The sequence below is a fragment of the Marmota monax genome, unplaced genomic scaffold (genome assembly GCF_021218885.2).
Source record: "Marmota monax isolate L192 unplaced genomic scaffold, Marmota_monax_Labrador192_F-V1.1 WCK01_AAM20220418_F8-fsc00042, whole genome shotgun sequence".
NCBI lineage: Eukaryota > Metazoa > Chordata > Mammalia > Rodentia > Sciuridae > Marmota > Marmota monax.
Genome location: NW_026693008.1, coordinates 12,122,405 through 12,140,958, shown reverse-complemented (window position 1 = coordinate 12,140,958; position 18,554 = coordinate 12,122,405). Strand labels below are relative to the sequence as shown.

Below are 18,554 nucleotides of genomic sequence, written 5' to 3'. Positions count from 1 at the left end.
CAAATGTGTAGAAAGAAAGGGCTTGAAAGAGTTACTCAGTCCAGGTTAATTTTTCTAATTAACGGGAAAGAAACAACAATTTTGTTTCCCCCCTGAAAATTTTTTTCCATATTCTTACCAGTCTATAAGCAAAATATAAAATTTAAAAAGACAAATTGTCTTCTTATCTCAAGACTATTGGGAAAATGTCTCCTGAGACATTAGGTGATGAATTCAGTATGGGAGTCCATGCCTCTTGTTTTGCTGTTAAAGTCAGATCAAGTTTAAACCACTTTTGAGTGACAGAAACTAACAAAGTGATCTGGATAGTTAAGCCCCACTAATATTAAACTGGGATAATTGTGGCAAGTTTTTCCTTGAATAACTCCAATTGTTATTTTGATTCTTCAACTTACTAATATAACTTTGAGATTAACATGGAACATTTGGTTATTATAGACTTTGGGGAAAGTCACTGTATTTTGTATCTTCCCTTCCTTGTATCTTTAAGGAAGGCCCACACTTATCTGCTTCTAGAGCTTGTTTATTAGTGAAACGATCAAGATATGTTTGGAAAATCACAACATAAATTGATTTAAAATACCAGTTGTTAATAACACATAAAGATGTTCAGATGAAGTAAAATCTGGTGATTAGGAGTGACATGTCGCTCGACCTTCTGAAACTTTTCAGGATAGTACAGCATATATCTTCATTTTTTTCACCTCTGTACTCTAGATCAATGCTTAGAGCTATTGAGCACGTCTTTTCTGAAAGAAAACATCCATATACCACTTTCAGCTATATATGGACTTCCATATTCCTCTTGAATATGCAAGCTTTTGGCCATTTGTCTAGTTCTAGAGTTTTTGTTTTGTTTTACTGATAAAACTCCTTCTGCCCGAGTTCTTGGAGCTGAGGCATTTGTGAAACCGTGAGTGTGGCAGCCATTTTATTTGCCTTTGATTTTCAGGTCTATGTTTCCTTGGTCTTTTTCTGTCTCAATGTTTTGCTTATCTTCTTGGTCACAACCAAAAACCATCTGTATTTTATATCTGTTCTCCTTGCGGATCATAATTGTGTTTTCTTATTTATTTCTCTCTACGCTCATGATTTCAAGAATGATTTCTATTGCTCATAAACTTGACTTGTTACATTAGATCAGAAATAAAGATAAGGACAGAATAAATATATCCTTATGAAAGTGCCTCCTACAACATTATTTCTTTTTATATATCAGGATAGCTGCAGGTAAAGGGTGGGAATAGTTTGAGATAAAAGAAAGATATTAATTAATTTAAAAACTTAGTAAAAGTGAAAAATATTTTCAAAATCTTTTGTCACTTTTAAATCAAGAAGATTTGGTCTATTAAGAAACTTTGTATCTTATCCAGTTCTGATCTTTCCTTAGTAGTATGTAATTTTTTACCATCCAATGGAAAATGCCTTCCAACCATAGAAGGTGGGTAGCTGTGGTCATTTTTAAAGCCTCAGGAGTTGACTGAGCATGACACTGAGGGTTTATGAGAATGCAATTTCTTCTCCACTTGCCTACATGATTGAAGCCTGGAATTCTACCCAGTGTTATAAAAAATTAAAAATTAAAACAAAATTAAGGTCTAAACTGGGCACAGTGGCATTTGTCTATAATTGTAGTTACTTAGGAGGCTGAGGCAGGAAGGGTCTAAGTTCCAGACCAGCCTGGGCAACTTAGCAAGACACTAAGAAAAGGGCGAGGCATGTAGCTCTGTGGTAGATTGCTTGCCTACCATGTATGAAGCTGTGTGTTCAAACCATGGTACTGGAAAAAAAAAAAATCCATGATGTGAGGGCTATCCAGTGTATTGCTGTCCCGATAGACAGACAGACAGACAGACACACACACACACACACACACACACACACACTCTTAAATATGTATATATGTGTATACACACAAATATAAATGTGGTCTCTTCAGACTTGGGTCTAAAATTCCAGAAGATTTTATATGTAGAAAGTAGGTTCACACTTCCAGTTAAACTTTTATAAAAATTATATTCTCTTTAAAAAATTGTTTTAGTTGTAGATGGACACAGTATCTTTATTTTTATTCATTTATTGTATGTGGTGTTGAGGATTGAACCCAGGGCCTTGTGTGTGAGGCAAGTGCTCTACCACTGAGCTACAACCTCAGCCCTCTTGTAAACTCTCTTTTTTTTAAAATATATATATTTTTAACATCTTTTTTTTTGTTGTTTGTTTATTTTTATGTGGTGCTGAGGATCCAACACAGAGCCTCACATGTGTGAGGCAAACACTCTGCCACTGAGCCACAACACCAGTCCCCTCCCATAGCCTTTAAATTGTTCCTTTTTTAATCTGTGAAGTTCTCATAGCTTAGAACTCAAGTGAGTCACTAAGTATGATTCCCGTGTCCATCAGCTTGGGCTGCCTTAATAAAATACCATAGACTGGGTGGGGTAAACAATGGGAATTTGTTTTTCAAAGTACTGGAGGCTGGGAGTCTCAGATCAGGAGGTCAAGCATGGTTGGGTTCTGAGGGGGGCACTTTCCCTGACTTGTAGTTGGCCACTTTCTTGCTATGACATTATATGAGGGGAGGAGGAAAAGAGAGGGAGAACACACACATGTACTCTCTGGTGTCTCATCCTATAAAGGCATTAATGTCTGGTGTCTCTTCCTATAAAGGCATTAATGTCGTCATTAAGTTCCCATCATCACGACCTCATCTAACCCTAATTATCTTCCAAAGGCCCGTCTCCAAATATTATCACCTTGAGATTAATTCATATATAAATTTGAGGTGGAACACAAACATTCAATCCATAATACTTCCCTTTATCAAACTGGTAGTATTCAAGATTTCCAGTGGTGGCATCTAAAATTGAAAAATACTGATAGACTATCCATAAACAACATGAATGGTAGTTTTCTCTAGATAGAAGAAAGAGATTTTCTCCATTTCTCCTGCATTTAAAGTATGTTGCTTTTATAACTGGAAAACTATAATAGGTGTTCTTTTTAAAGGAAAATGAAGCTGCAGTACGTAACTTGTCATAATAATCTTGAAAATTTTAGAATCCTTTTATTTCACCTTGGGATTTTTCTGAGGGTTAATAAAAGTGTCTACTGTACTCTGAGCCCTTGGTTATGGGTACTTAATGAAGCTCAGTAAATAGTTGTCATTTTTCTTCCTTTTCCTCCTTTTAATATGATGACTTGATGATTGTAATTATTATTATATTGCTACAGGAGGTATGCTATTGAGCAAATAATATAGGAAAATAAAATAAATAATAGCCACAAAGACAGGACAGACATGTTTGTTAGAAGACTTTTAAAAAATGAATTAGTTATAAATAAAATAGCCCTTTATAGTGTTTACTTTTGAAATTCTTAGTCTTTTAGATTCTTAAAAAAAAAAAGAATTGGTGACTTGTTTTCATTAATGTTCAATGACAAATTTAATATAAGCTCCTTAAATCTTTGCAGTAAAACAACAGGTAAATGGGTGACAGTAAGAAAATTTAAGGTCAAACTTTTGATGTGCTTCATTCTGAAGACTAATTTGAGTCTAATTCCTGAGGTTGGGGAAATTTTTTTGTTGTTGTTTGCTTGCTTGCTTGGTTCTGCTGCAAAAGCTCTTTCTTTTCTATGTCGAATGCATTGTCTCTTATTATGTACTCTCTTGTGTATAGAGTCTGTCTTTGGTTGTTTTTTTTCTCAATTAATCCCACATCTGAATGTAATATTTCTAGTTTTTTGGGGTCTGTAAATCAATAGGTTAGAAATGCCCTGCAAGGTAGTCATGTTTTTTGTCACGTAGGGACCTGACTGCTGGCCAAATAAATCATGATGTTGTGATATATTATTTCCAGTTGCTATAAATTTTCAATATTTAGTGTATCAGTCATACTAAGTCAAGATTCAGTTATTTAATTTCGCTTATATCTGCATTTTGGATGAGAATCCTTTTCTCCATTAGTAGGTTTGAATTTCCTTCTGAGTCAAATTCCAAGCATGCCTTATAAAACCAGCCACGGAATATATGCTTGAACCAATGCTTTTTTTATGTTTTCAAGTGGACTTAAAAATATAGTCCTTGCTAGACTATATTCCAAATTATCAATTTTCCACTTAAATCATGTTTTTCTTTAACACTTTAAATCCCTGTTGTCACCATTGTTTTGGTAATTTGGTTCCTAGATATTAGTGAAACAAATTGAAATAACTCTCTGTATTGTGTTGACATGTGACATGTGACTGGATTATAAACCTAGTTATCTTATAAATGATCCTTGGAAGTGAAAAAAATACATTTTCCAGAATTTAGGATTATATCTACATAATTAATGTATTACTACCAAATTGCTTTTTAAAACTCTGTTTCTGACAATGCTGGAAAAAAAAAAAACAACAACAATGTTCTTTCTTTCTTTTTTCCACCAACAGGACACAAAAATCGCTTCATTAGAGCGAAACATAAGGGATCTTGAGGATGAGATCCAGATGTTAAAAGCCAATGGTGTGCTGAACACTGAGGACCGTGAAGAAGAGATCAAACAAATAGAGGTTTACAAAAGTCACTCCAAGTTTATGAAGACCAAGGTACAAACCAGAGTTACAGACTTTTATATTCTTGGTGTGACTAGAAAGTTATGGTTTGCATGCATACTTTTTCCAAATACTTACATAATCTGCTTTATGTAATATCATGAACTAAATGAACAATGAAGAATAATGCAGAGGATTGTTAGTTCAGAAATGTAGATTCCATAAAGGGATCAGAGAAAACTTTGGGTGGGATTTCTATTCATTGTGAGGTTTAGGTCTTAACAAAATATCATAAACCACGACAGCCAAGGTGCAGCACACACAGTCCCTAAATTACTGTAGGAATGAAGACCACAGGAATATATATGAATGAACTCAAAGTTTGGGCTGAGGCTCTAACTCAGTGGTAGAGCACTTGTCTATGATCACACGAGAGGCCCAGGGTTCAATCCCAGTACTGAGAGAAGAAGAAAAAAAAAAAGAAGTTTGGGGGAAATTATTGTTTTGACTTTAGCTTTTCATTCCCATTCCATCATTCAACAATAGATTAGTTGTTCAAGTCATTTCTACAGCTGGAAATGCCCTGAAATTGGCAAACTGTCCTTCATCATGGAATCTGTTTAGGTGAATAAAACATTTCTGTGGTCTTTAGCAAGCAAGTCATGACCTTTATTAGCCCACCTTTGTCTAAGAGACCATCAGTTTTTTAGTTAGATTAACTTTTAGTGGCTAGTTGCATTTGAGTTCCAAAATGGTCAAGTCTGAGGAATGTTTGAAGAGATCTCGTAGTGGGGTGAGAAGTAAAGAGTACAGGCTAAAGACAAAAACAGACTCTGGAAAGTCTCTAGCTTGCCCTTGCTAGCTTATGGACTTGGGGGAAGTGACTTAAGTCACTCAGTCATACTCTCTTCCTCTATAAAATGGGGTCAACACTGCCAAGTCTAAAATATGACTCAAGGAGATTGAAAGAGATAATGCAGTGAAAGCACCTGGCTCAAAAAAAAAAAAAAAAAGCTAATAATTATAAACATTACTCTTGAAGGTGTATAACTAAATAATAATAATAATGATAATAATAATAGTAATATAATAGCAATTTTATGTTTAAGCTGAATTATGTAGAAAAAATTATTTCTGAGAAATACAAATAAGAATGAATTCTTCATTCGTGCAGATATACCTTAGAGACTGGTAAACATTAGCCAAATGGTGCTAGTAAGAGTCAGTTTTTACATTTTCTTCATTGAAAGAATATTCTTACTGGATTGAACTAGAATATTTATTGCTCATTACTGGTTTCTCTTAATTCTACTTTGAGAGGTAAGCAGGATTTCTTATTTAAGCATAGTAATGTTGTTTGCACTAATTATTACAATGAATAAAGAATGTAGATTGAAGGGAAAGGGAATATTTTAAATAAACATATACCCCTATTTTTATCTGAGTGGATGGCTGGAATTAGTAGAGCCTTTTGAAAGGTCTATGATTAAATTATGTAGCAATGAAGACCTAAATTGCTTTTATAATTATGATATCATAGCAAAATCGGGATATCACATTTTTTTGGAAAGGTGGAAGATTAGTTACAAAAATTTTAAAAAAGCAGAGTTTTAGAATTTCAACTGGTATGAAGGTAGGGATACCAGACATAGTTGACCAGGGCAGAAATCCCAACAACTAGCAAGTCCTTTGTCACATGGACATTGTCCTTAAGTATTGAGATTCTGGGAGACCTTCTGAATTCTGCAAGTGTTTCCTGAGGGAAACTCTGATTCCTATCCAACTCTAAATGCTTACAGGAATCTGATTGTGAAAGCTGAACAGGCCAGAGAAAGCAGGAACATTATTAAGCCTTTGAGAATGGAATGTACCATATAAATAATTGTTTCTCCAAAAAGTAATGGCACCCCCTTTCTGTATAATACTTTGTTCCTATTCTAGCACATTTTTTATCTACTGATTCCAGCATTTCTATATTAACTGCTCCCTCTGTTTTCAGTGTTTTCCAGAGAAGCTGACATTGTCTTAGATCTGCTGTCTTAGATCTCCCCCTTTATTCTGAATTTGTAACACATTTTCTTATAAACCTCTGACAGATTACAAACCTCATAACCCAAACTGCATGATAATAAGCATATCACTTTCTAGACATGAAGGCCATATCTGCAGTGAAAAAGAAGCTGTGTTCCTTGGCAGAGTAGTTTTTTCAGGGTGTTGGTTGTGTCACAGACATAAGTGGGGGAAGAATTTTCAGACGGGATGAAGTGTGCCTGATGTCCACATGGACTTCATATGAAGCATGTGATGTAATTCCAACGGGCTTTTCTGTTGGCCATCACAGAGACAGACCTTCCCCAGCCTTAGTTCTTATGTAGGTTCAATTGCATCACTTCTCATTTTTATTGAGTCTATGGCTGTAAAAGAAGCAAAAGGCATATTTTTATGGAATAGTATGAGTTTTTACCCTGTAACTGTATTCCCCTAGGAAAGCCTTTTTCTGTTATTGTCAGCATAAATATTTATTTAAAATCTACCTCATGGCAATGATAGTCTGAAAGCTATTTAGAGCCACTGCCTGCTTAATATTTATAGACTGAAAGAACTTTATTATTATCAACCTATCCTGCCCTGCCCTTCCTTCCTGTGAACACCATTCTGTGGACCAAGTTGATTTCATTCAAATTTATTTCCATACCTCAATCCCCATACCACCTTTCTACTTCAGTATTTGTGAAAGTTAGCACACATCAGTTTTTTTTTTCTTCACTATAAACATCATCTTTGCTTAGGCATGCAGAGTTGAAAGTTTTTTGGGCTTTAATTTCAGATGAATCAGTTTCATATGTGAAATCAACTATACACTGTGCTGTCAACTACAACTGGATATGATTTGGGGGCAATTTCCCCTAAGGAGAGTGCTGATCATGCTGATCACAACAGAGTTTAACTTCCTTTTTCATTTGAAGTAGTCTTAATTCTCATTTCCCCTCTATTTATTTATACTTTATTCTTGTTATATATGAGCAAGAGAGAACCTATTACTTTTGTCCCAAAGAGAAATGACCATGGGCTTATGATCTGTTCAAATAGGGGAGTAATATCTTTCATGAATTGTCTGTATCTGAATAGTACTCTCACCTGCTCACATGAACATCAGTAAGCAAGCATGCCGCTTTCCCAGTGAACCTTTAAGCAGAACCAGAATCTTTTATAGGACCATTTTCTATTCAGCCACTACTGGTCCTTTAGATTTGGTAAGCTGGATGAAACCTGTTTGTTCCCCAATGTAGTTTGACTTCTCCTGGGAAATAGGATTTCCTTCCATAGTCACCTAATAAGTTGTGCAGCCTGAAGATGTTGGTTTCACTCTTTGTTAGGCTAATCATTCAGTTCATGTTCAGCTGTAACTTCAGTAGCTAGATATTTTTATGTCAGTTTTTGTTGCAAAAAACAACAAAAATGCTGATTTTTTTGAAAACACATATTTTAAAATGTAGTTAGGAACTGTCAAATCAGAAAGAATCTCAAGGGTCAAAACTAAGCCAGAGTAGGGAGTTTGTGTTACAAGTCACGCTCAGGTTATTTCTTCACATTGGCATTTGTCAGACAGACTTAAGTGTCTGTTTTCATAGTTACAAGGTCAGTGGAGAAAAGAGACAGAAGACTGATCTGGTTTAGAGGAAGCATCTAATAGGAACTCCATTATTACCACCACATAAAACTAGGATCCCAAACAATTATATTCTTAGTGCACAGACTGAAGAACTATATATAACCTCTCTACTTTACCCATTTTCCATTTAGACTTGGGGCCTCCAGAACAAAATTATCTCTTTTAAAACCCTGAGCAAAGTGCAAGGTGAAAAAACTTGTTTTGAGAATCCAGCTGGCTCTTGCACAGATGTGCTATGTGAGATAATCCAAATAAAAACTTTAAGATGGGAATATAGTTTAAAGGAATCCTTGGTTGGTAGTGCCCTCAGATACTGGCATAGACAAATGCTTTGAAGAATCACATGTGCAACACAGGCCTCAACTCCACTTAAAGTTCTTCAAAACATGAATACAGTGAAAAATAAAACTCACATAATCTGCAAGAAAATCAGCCACCATAAGTGAAGCTAGCAGAAAGAAATCACAGCAGAAATAGAAGGCAAAAAACTTCAGAAGTTAGAATTATAGGACAAATACTATAAATAGGTTTGTTATGTTTAAATAAAAGAAGGGAAAATATGAATCTATCAAGAGACTATAAAAATTCCAAGCAAATTTAGAAATAACTAAATAAGAAGTCTAGAAATGGGAAAATATAAAAAAAATTGCAAAAGCCCAATGAGTAGTTTTAATAGTAGAGTGGTTATAGTAGAAGAGAGATGTAATAAGCTAGGAAACAGAGCAGAGGAGATTAAGTGAAGGTAGGAAAAAAACATAAAAGAATAAGATCTAGTGTAATTATAATTGGAGTTCCATAGTGAAAGAGAGATGAAGACAGAGTCCATATTAAGCCATTATTTGAAGAAATGAAGGCTGAGAATTTCCCCAAATTTGACAGGTACAAATCTGAATATTTAGGAAGCCCAAAGTATCCTTGAATAGAATTAATAAAAAGAAAGTTATCCATTTGCATCAAAGTAAAACAAAATCTCAGTGGCAAAGGAACAGTCTTAAAAAGCCGACAGAACACTTATCCAAAAACGATGTATGAGTGGCAAAGGAATACATGAGAAGGTGCTTAATATATTTAGTCATTATAAAATATAAATCAGAACTACAATGAGATGCTACTTCATACCCACCAAAATGGCTATAATTGAAAAGATAATAACAAGTGTTAGTGGGTGAATGAAGAAATTGGAACTCTTATATATTGCTGGTGGGAATTTAAAACTTTTGAAAAAGTTTAGAAGTTCCTCAGAATGCTAAACAGTTTACCTTGTGGCCCAGCAATTTCTCTCTGAGGTGTATACTCAAGAGAATTGAAAACATGTGTCCCCACAGACTTCTGCACAAATGTTCTTAGCAGCATTAGTCGGGTTTCAGCCCAAACCTGAAAACAACACAGATGTTCATCACCTAGCACATAGATAAACAAAATGTAGCATATTCATGTAGTAGAATATTATTCAGCAGTAAAAGTGTATGAGTACCAATACATCATGCAACATGGATGAATGTTAAAAACAGCCTCATATGAAAGAAGTCACTCACAAAGTGTACATACTGTATCATTGCAGTTATGTTAAATATGCAGAATAGGGCAATTCATACAGGTAGAAAGTAAATTCTTACTTACCTCGGGCTAGGTATGGGATGTGGAGAATGGGGAATGATTTCTAATGGATCCAAGCTTCTTTTTGAGATGATGAAAGAGTTCCAAAACTAGATTGCAAGGATGGCTGCAAATTCTTTGAACATAATAAAAACTATCAACTGTATGCTTTGAACAGGTGAGTTATAAAGTATGTAAAGTCTATTAAAAAGCAATTATTGGTAAGTCCAATTGCCTTTACAGGGATGAATTTGGAGTGATAGCTTCAGACGTCAGTAGCTTCTGGGAGTTGGAAGTTAGTGTAATAATATCCTCAATATGTTGAAAGAGAATATTTTTAACCTCTAAAGTTATTTTTAATACTCAGTAATAATATTAAAGAACAAAGAATAAAATTGATATATTTTCAGATAAAAATGGAGTTTGACAAAACCCTACAAAAGCAAATTTTAAAAGATGGAACATCATAGCTTAATTTTTCTATACAACTGGAACTTATTACTCATTGGCTAACCTTTCCCCATCCCTCCCTCTCTCATTCTTCCCATCCTCTGGTAACCACTATTTTACTCTCAATTTCTGTGGGATTGACTGTTTGAGATTCCACATATGAGTGAGATCATGTGAAAGTTGTCTTTCTGTGCATGGTTTACTTAACATAATCACCTCCAGTTCAATCTACGTTGTAGGAAACTGCAGGGTTTTGTCCACTTAGTGGCTGAGTAATATTCCTTTGTGTATATTTGCCACATTTTCTTAATTATCAGTTGATGTATGCTCAGGTTGTTTCCAGTTCTTGGATAATGTGAATAGTGCTTTAATAAACATGGGAGTGCAGATGTCTCTTCAGCATATTGAGTTCATTTCCTTAGGATGTATACCCAGGAGTAGGACTGCTGGATCATATAGTAGTTCTATTTTTAATTTTTTGAGGAACTTTCATGCTATTTTCCATAATGGCTCTTGGTACTAATTTAAATTTCTGTCTGCAGTATACAGGGTTCTGTTTTCTTCACATACTTGCCAGCAATTGTTATCATTTGGCATTTTGATGATAATTATTCTAACTGAAGTGAGGTAATATCTCATTTTGGTTTTTATTTCCATTTCTCTGGTGATTAGTGATTTTGAGCATTTTTCTCATATACCTTTTTGGACATTTGTTTGTCATCTTTTGAGAAATGTCTTTAGATCTATTGCCCATTTTTTAAGGGATTTTTTTTACTATCAAGTTTGTAAAATTTCTTATATTTTCTGGATATTAATCCCTTATAAGTTGTATAGTTGATGCATTTCAGGCAGAATGAGATTGTTAATGGAATATGTGAGGTATAAGATTGAATAACAAGCAAAGACAGTAATAACATGTGGGTAAATCTAAACTAGCGTGGATGTCAAAAAGTAATAATGAATGAAAAAATAGGAAAGAACTAAAAATACATGACAATAATGATTTGTGTGGGAAGAGGGTGGTAGGTGGACTTATGCCTCGGGCCTAATATTATTGAGAAATAAACATAATAGATCGACTTCAGAAGATAGAGTGTTTTAAATGCAAATGTTATAATTTCCAGAGTAATGAGCTAAAGATTAGAAGTAAATAAAGTAAGGGCTGGGGTTGTGGCTCAATGGAAGAGTGCTTGCCTAGCATGTGTGAGGTACTGAGTCTGATTTTCAGCACCGCATATAAATAAATAAAGGCCCATCAAGAACTAAAAAAATACTTAAAGAAGTAAATAAAGTAAAATAAATGTAAAAAATATAAATAAAGCCAGAAATTTTAAATTATCTGCAAAAAAAAAAAAAAAATGGAATGAGGAAAAAAGTCATTGACACCAAGAAACAAATGAGAAAAAAAAGAAATGATAGTACGTATAGAAAGCACAAGGTAAGCTGGATTGAATTAACATCACATATATTGATAATCCTCCACCTAATTTTGCCAGGCCGAATACAAGAATGTGGGTATTGCTGTTTACAGGAGACACCTTCAACAGAGGATCAAAGATAACATTGAAAATGAAAAAAGACACACTACTTGAAAACTAGCCATAGAAAAACTGTAGTAGGTTCTCAGGCAAAGAAACCATTCTTAGAGATATAAGAATCAACAGTACTACAAGTTCATCCACATAGTAGATCTCAGTCTTCTAAGGAATCCTATAACTTAATCAACAGATGAAAGCAGATTTTAAACATCAAGAGGTGGGGGATTTAACCTACCCAATTTAAAGTATTATGTAATGCGATGTACATTATAGAATATTACACCCAACGTTTGTTGGATACAAATTCTTTTCAAGCACACAATATAAAAAAGTTCATTTAAGAAAAGTCTAAGTATATATTATTTGATAAAGCAAAACATAACACATTTCAAATGCTTAGTAGTAAATACATCACATTCTTTGTCCGAAAAGCAAGAAATGAAACATACTCTATATACAAAGATATGAAAAATTGTACTCTGTATGTGTAATAAGAATTGTAATGCATTTTGCTGTAGTATATTTAAAAAAATAAAATGAATAAAATGCCAAAAAACCCCACAAAAAAACAAGAAGCAAGAAGTGACCCCCCCGCCCTGCAAACACCCTTGCATTTAGAAATTAAGAAAAGTACTTGTAAATTATTCATGGATTAAAGAGGAAATAGTGAGATTAGAAAATATTTAGGATTGAATAATAATGTCAATACTACAAATTGAATTACTGGGATCAAGCTCAAATGATACTGACAGAGTACTTTATAGTCTTAAGTCTCATGTAAAATGAGAAAGGGAGCCAGGTGCAATGATGCAAGCCTGTAATCCCAGCATTTTGGGAGGCTGAGACAGGAAGATAACTTCAAAGCCAGCCTCAACAACTTAGAGAGGTCCTAAGCAACTCAGCAAGACCCTATCTCTAAAATAAAATATAAAAAAGACGGCGGGGGCGGGGTGGGGGGGCGGCTGCTGGGAATGTGGCTTGGTGTTTAAGCTCCCCTGGGTGTTGAATCTCAGGTTAAAAAAAAAAAACAAAGAATGAAAATTGGTGAGATAAGCTTCTAACTTGAAAAGTTAGGGAACAAAAATAGAATAAACTCAAAGAAAGTAGAAGAAAGGAAATAATAAAAGATAGGAGCAGAAATTAATGAAATAGAAAGTGAAAATGTAATTGTATGATCAACATGGCCACAGTTGGCTCCTTGATTAGATTATTTAACTTGCTGTTACCTCTGTTGAGAGTCATCAAGAAAGAAAAGTTAAAGAATATTAGGAATGAAAAAGAAGATATATAAAAAATAAATGAGTTTTATGAAATTTTACTGCAAACAATGTAAAAGTTTAGATGAAATGTAGTAAGTAGTAGTATTTAGAAAATACCAGCTCTAGATGGTTTTGCTGGTGACTTTTAATGCACATTAATGGGAAAAAAATCCTAAGTTTGCACAAACCATTTCACTAAAAGAAATAGCCCCTACTTCCTTTGTAGGACTAATGCTTAAACTTGACAAAGACAGCACAGGATAGGAAAATTACAAACTAGTCTTACTCACAAACAGATGAAAATTCCTAACAAAATATTAGCAAGCTGAATTCAGTAACATCAAAATATAATACATCGAGACTAAGCAAGGTTTTTAAAAGTGATAATTCAAAGGGAGATTAATGTTAAAAATTCCATTAATGTCATTCATTCCAAAATATGTTAAAGGGGGAAAATGTGGTAAAGATAAATGATGAATCATTGAAATACCTCCCTTGGACACCAGAAACAGGACAGGGCCACCATTATCACTAGGTCTCTCTGTTTCTGTATGGCGTCTCTATGTGCCTAGTATTGGCTTCCTCATCATGGTGGTGGCAGCAATGTAATTGGACTTGTAAAATGGTTTCAAGTATGAGGAAGCTGAAGTTGCTAGTCTTCTCTAGGTTGGGGCTGGGACAATCATACTGATACTTTTGTTTCTTCTGGTTGTTTAAAGGAAGTCACAGTCTAACTCAGATGCAAGGGGGGATAAACAGACTCTATTTCTTATTGTGAGGAGTGTCATTTGTACACAGCTAGGAAGGGATTGGTGGAAGCTGTTTCTGAAGACCATCTACCACAACTCTCATCAGATTGGCAAAAATCTAAAAAACTGGTGTCATAAGATGTTGGTAAAGATGTGGAGTAACTGGCATACTTGTAAGTGACTGGCATGCTCATGGTTATGCAAATTAATATAACTACTTTGGAAAACATTTTGGTTTTATCTAGTGAAATTGAATGAAGATGTGCTTGCTATGTGGTCCAGCAGTTTAACTCCTGATGGATGTGCAAGAAAATGATTGCTGTTTGTACCAAGTGAGATTGATCTCTCTCTCTCTCTCTCTCTCTCTCTCTTCATATATATATATATATATATATATATATATATATATATCATATAAAGTGAATATTTGGAATGGCACTATTTGTAATAGTGAAGCACCTAGGAATAAACCCAGATACCTATCAGCAGAATGAACAAAAAATTGTGGCAAAGTCTTACGATGGAATACTGTACTTTGTTGAAAATGAATTAATTCTATGTACATAGGTTTACATGGACATGATTTAACTTTCAGGACAGAAGTGCTTTAAAAAGTATGCATGACACAACATTGAAAAATATGCAGAACCAAATAGCATGTTACTTATGGATGCAGAAATATATGGTAAGCCTAAAAGATAAGAGAGGAAATGACAAACTCCAAATTTAGGATGGATATAGGATGGGGCATAGGTAATTCTAATGATTTTTTTTTTCCTGCTTTGGTGAATTGAATGATGGATACTGCTTTTACTTGTATTTCATGTACATGCTTTTCCTTGTACACTTTATGTTCTATGTCTACTCAACATTTAATATAAATAAAAATGTCGCGACCCCTTGCCCGCAAGGAAGACGCAACTCAGGAATCTTCTTTCAGCAGTTTATTCAGGCCCTTGATATTTCTTCTTTTTTTCTCCCCGGATGCCCCTCCCAGCCTTAATAAAGCATCTCAAGCCCCAATGCGAAGCTGCCACGTGGAGCTTTCTCATAGGGTGGTGAAAAACCATGCACCAACTCTCCCAAATAAGGAGTTGTTTGTCACAGACCACAGCGGAGCCAGCACCATCTTGTAATGGCGACCATAGTCTGCAGAAACGGCAGAAGCGGCTCACCACAGTTCCCCCTTTCTGTTTTCTTAAAACAATACAGGCGAGAGTAGAGGTCCTATCCCACTGTGCAGAAGTGGCTGCATAGTATGGCTCAGTCCTAAGGAGGGCCCTTCCCCAGATCTGAGGCCATATCAGCCGACGCCTTTTTTCGTGGGGCGGGGCGTGGACGCGTCTAACCCGCATGCAATAGGACATGCTCTCCTTGAGGTCCACGTCAAGGATCACTCAAATGCAGTGACTTGCCTCGCATCCTGTATCGTGACGATGGTGGGCGAAGGGGGATAGCTGAGGCTGAACTGTGGCTGTTTATAACGACAAACAAGTTGACAGCACCCTGAAAGAAAGGCACGGACTTTAAGGCGATAGAAAAGCACTAGTGTGGAAACCCATCTGCGTGCAATGGCAGTAAGACCGGCAGAGTGCAAGGGCTTTCCAACACTAAGAGAATAACAAGGAAAGTCATGTCGATCCCAGTGCAATGTTATAATAACTTGGGGTGTAACGACCATGTCAAAGGTTTACTGTTTAAGATGCGCAAGCCAGACTTGAGGTGAGTTGCCATTTTCTAAAACTGCAAGAGCTTGTATGATCATAGCCTTATCGTGAGCACTGCGGGCCTTAAGGCGACAGAGAAACCACAAACAGAGGAACATACCGAAGCAACACATTGCACCAAAAATGCCTACCCCCACCCACTCTTTGAAGAAGGAAAAAGCAGAAGATATCCAATCGGTGAATTGACCCAAAGTCACGGGATTGACACGGGTACTGTTCAAGACAGCTATCTGGGTTAGTTGAGACTGGATCATGTCTTCCGCTGCCATGGACCAATTTCCGGCCAAATATTCGCCAATGATGTGGGAGGCATTCCTGGAATCATTAAATCTGACAGAGGTTATGCATAAATGTGCACGTTGGTCAACACAACCCAAAAGCACCAAGTCAGCCAATTCTTCTACCTGAGCTTGGAGTAAATCTATTCTTTGGTTGGCAGCTAAAATCCCTGACAAAATATGTTGATTAATTGTATTTTGGGATTCAAGTATGGTGGAAGTTTGTTGAACAACTTGATTAATGGTGGCAGCAGTTTGTACTTGACTGGCCATGGCCACTCCGGCCGTAACCGCTACAGCAGCAGACACTGCCACAGCTGTCACTATAGCTGCCGTAATTCCAAAATCTCTGCGGACTCTAAGTAGCTCAACAATGGGGAATTTATCTGGGTCCGCAGTGACTGGGATTGGGACAAAAGTTGGAATTTTCATAACCACTGCTACAGTCCAAGAACCATTCCAACACTCAGACAAATAACAGGTAATATTAGAACAATTAAGCATCCCCTGTAATGTAACATTAGCCAAAAGAAACAGGAACGGAGATTGGAGACAGACTGCTTCGGAGGGTAATGTAGCATTAAACAATTGTGAATTGTGTGAAGTAATTTTAAGTCTCCTACCTCGCTCCGAGTCTTGGGTACTGCCAGAAACATTAAATAGCCAACTTTGGACTCCTAATATTTCCCTGGGGAAACACAAGCACGGACTAGACTAGCCCAATCTGAGGGAGTCATGCAAAATCTAGTAAGTCCCTCCACCTGAGTGAGAGTGAAAGTGGCATCTATGCCATAAGTGCGGACAGACTCCGCCAGGGTCTTCACAATTTTAAAATCTAAGGGTTCATGGAATCTTCCCCTATTGTCATCCTGAAAAACTGGATAAGCAAGACCCATCTCAGCTTTAACAGCCCTCCATGTTTGGGCATGGAAAGCTCTCCCCGAAACACCCCCACCATACGGCGGTGGATCCGGGGGATCGCTTTTCTTGAGCCCCTGTTTATTTCTGTTCCCTTCTCCTATAGCTAAACTCTCTAGCTGACGAGACAGCCTCCCGAGCTCTTCCTCCTCATCCTCCTCTTCCTCTGACCCACTTTCACATGGGGGTGTGCGCAGCGTACTGAGATCTGGATACAATCGTCTCCTCCCCTGTTTCACGCTCCGCACACTCCCATCCTTCTGAGATACCTCACTTCCTGCCGTCTCCAATTTTTCCTCATGTAATTGCTCTAGAACTTCCTGTCCTTTAGTAAGTGCTTCCTGACATCTGCCATCTGTAAGGCAACTACGGACCATTTTCCAAAGGGGTATCACCCCACCCTCTAATATGCCCTGCTCAGAAGCAAAGTCAAGATCTTTGCCTAATTTATCCCAACTAGGTACAGCAAGGCTGCCCGAAAATGCAAACCACGGTGCAGCGATATCTATCTTCTGTAAAAATCTCTGTAAAGTACTATGTTTCACTTCCAGGCCCTTGGAACGTAACAGGCCATCTAGGGCCAGGAGAATCAGACTTGAAGCCGAAATAACACAACAAAAGAAACACAGAAAACAAAAGTAGAAGCGAAAAGTAGAAGCGAAAGTACACAGTGCAGCTGCAATAAAATGTAATGCTCTCTCTTTCTTTACAGAGGAGCTGCCCCGCTTTGGTCGCGGATCCCACTTACCTGGGACTAACCCCGCTTTGATCGCGGATCCCACTTATTGGGACTAACCCCGCTTTGGTCGCGGATCCCACTTACCTGGGACTAACCGGTGCACCACCCCTGACTGCTGAAAGTTCTGGTTCCCGGGTTTCGGCACCACTTGTTGCGACCCCTTGCCCGCAAGGAAGACGCAACTCAGGAATCTTCTTTCAGCAGTTTATTCAGGCCCTTGATATTTCTTCTTTTTTTCTCCCCGGATGCCCCTCCCAGCCTTAATAAAGCATCTCAAGCCCCAATGTGAAGCTGCCACGTGGAGCTTTCTCATAGGGTGGTGAAAAACCATGCACCAACTCTCCCAAATAAGGAGTTGTTTGTCACAGACCACAGCGGAGCCAGCGCCATCTTGTAATGGTGACCATAGTCTGCAGAAACGGCAGAAGCGGCTCACCACATAAAAACAAAACCCATATATGTGTGTGTGTATGTGTGTGTTCTGTTACTTACACATACACACACACACACACACACATTGTTATTGTGTTATCTTTGGTTAAATGACTCTGTTGAATGATCATCTCCATGATGAATTTAAAAAAAAATAATTTTTAGTTGTAGATGGACACAATGTCTTTATTTTTCTATTTATTTTTATGTGGTGCTAAGAATTGAACCCAGTGCCTCACATGTGCTAGGCAAGTGCTCTGCCACTGAGTTCTAGTTCTCCACAGTGGAGTTTTATCTTGGGTTAATTGTATTTGTTAGTTCCCTGTTGACCCTCCTGAAGACAATGGCAATAGGCTTGGGGGTTTCATGGATGAGTAGAGTTGTTCAAGAAGCCTTCATTTCATTGTGAACCTAGGGCCCCAGTGGGATAGAAGGTACTCTACTGATGTTGTTTCTATAGTATGTATCCTAGGCCCCCAAGACTGCTTCTCAAGCTATATGTCTCTCTTCCTCCTTCTCCCACCCTCCCCTTGGAGCTATGGATATATCTCATTTATATAACATTTACAATATACATAGGGTTTTTGCGGATGTGATTTCATTTTATCATTAGAACAATGTATAAAGCAGGCCATTTATCATATTTCACAAGTCAGGAA

General features: G+C 36.8%; 1 protein-coding gene across 16 annotated transcripts in view; it reads left to right on the top strand.

Annotated features, from left to right (window-relative positions):
• Positions 1–18,554, top strand: part of Erc2 (ELKS/RAB6-interacting/CAST family member 2) — an 882,113-nt gene that overhangs the window by 296,340 nt on the left and 567,219 nt on the right. For all 16 annotated transcript variants that reach the window (XR_009227574.1, XR_009227575.1, XR_009227577.1 and 13 more), the window contains one exon: positions 4,435–4,590. Coding sequence is in view for 12 of the 16 variants with exons in the window: in XM_058582164.1 (XP_058438147.1) it covers positions 4,435–4,590 (156 nt within the window). In the remaining 4 variants the exon portion in view is untranslated. The remainder of the gene's footprint in view (positions 1–4,434; positions 4,591–18,554) is intronic.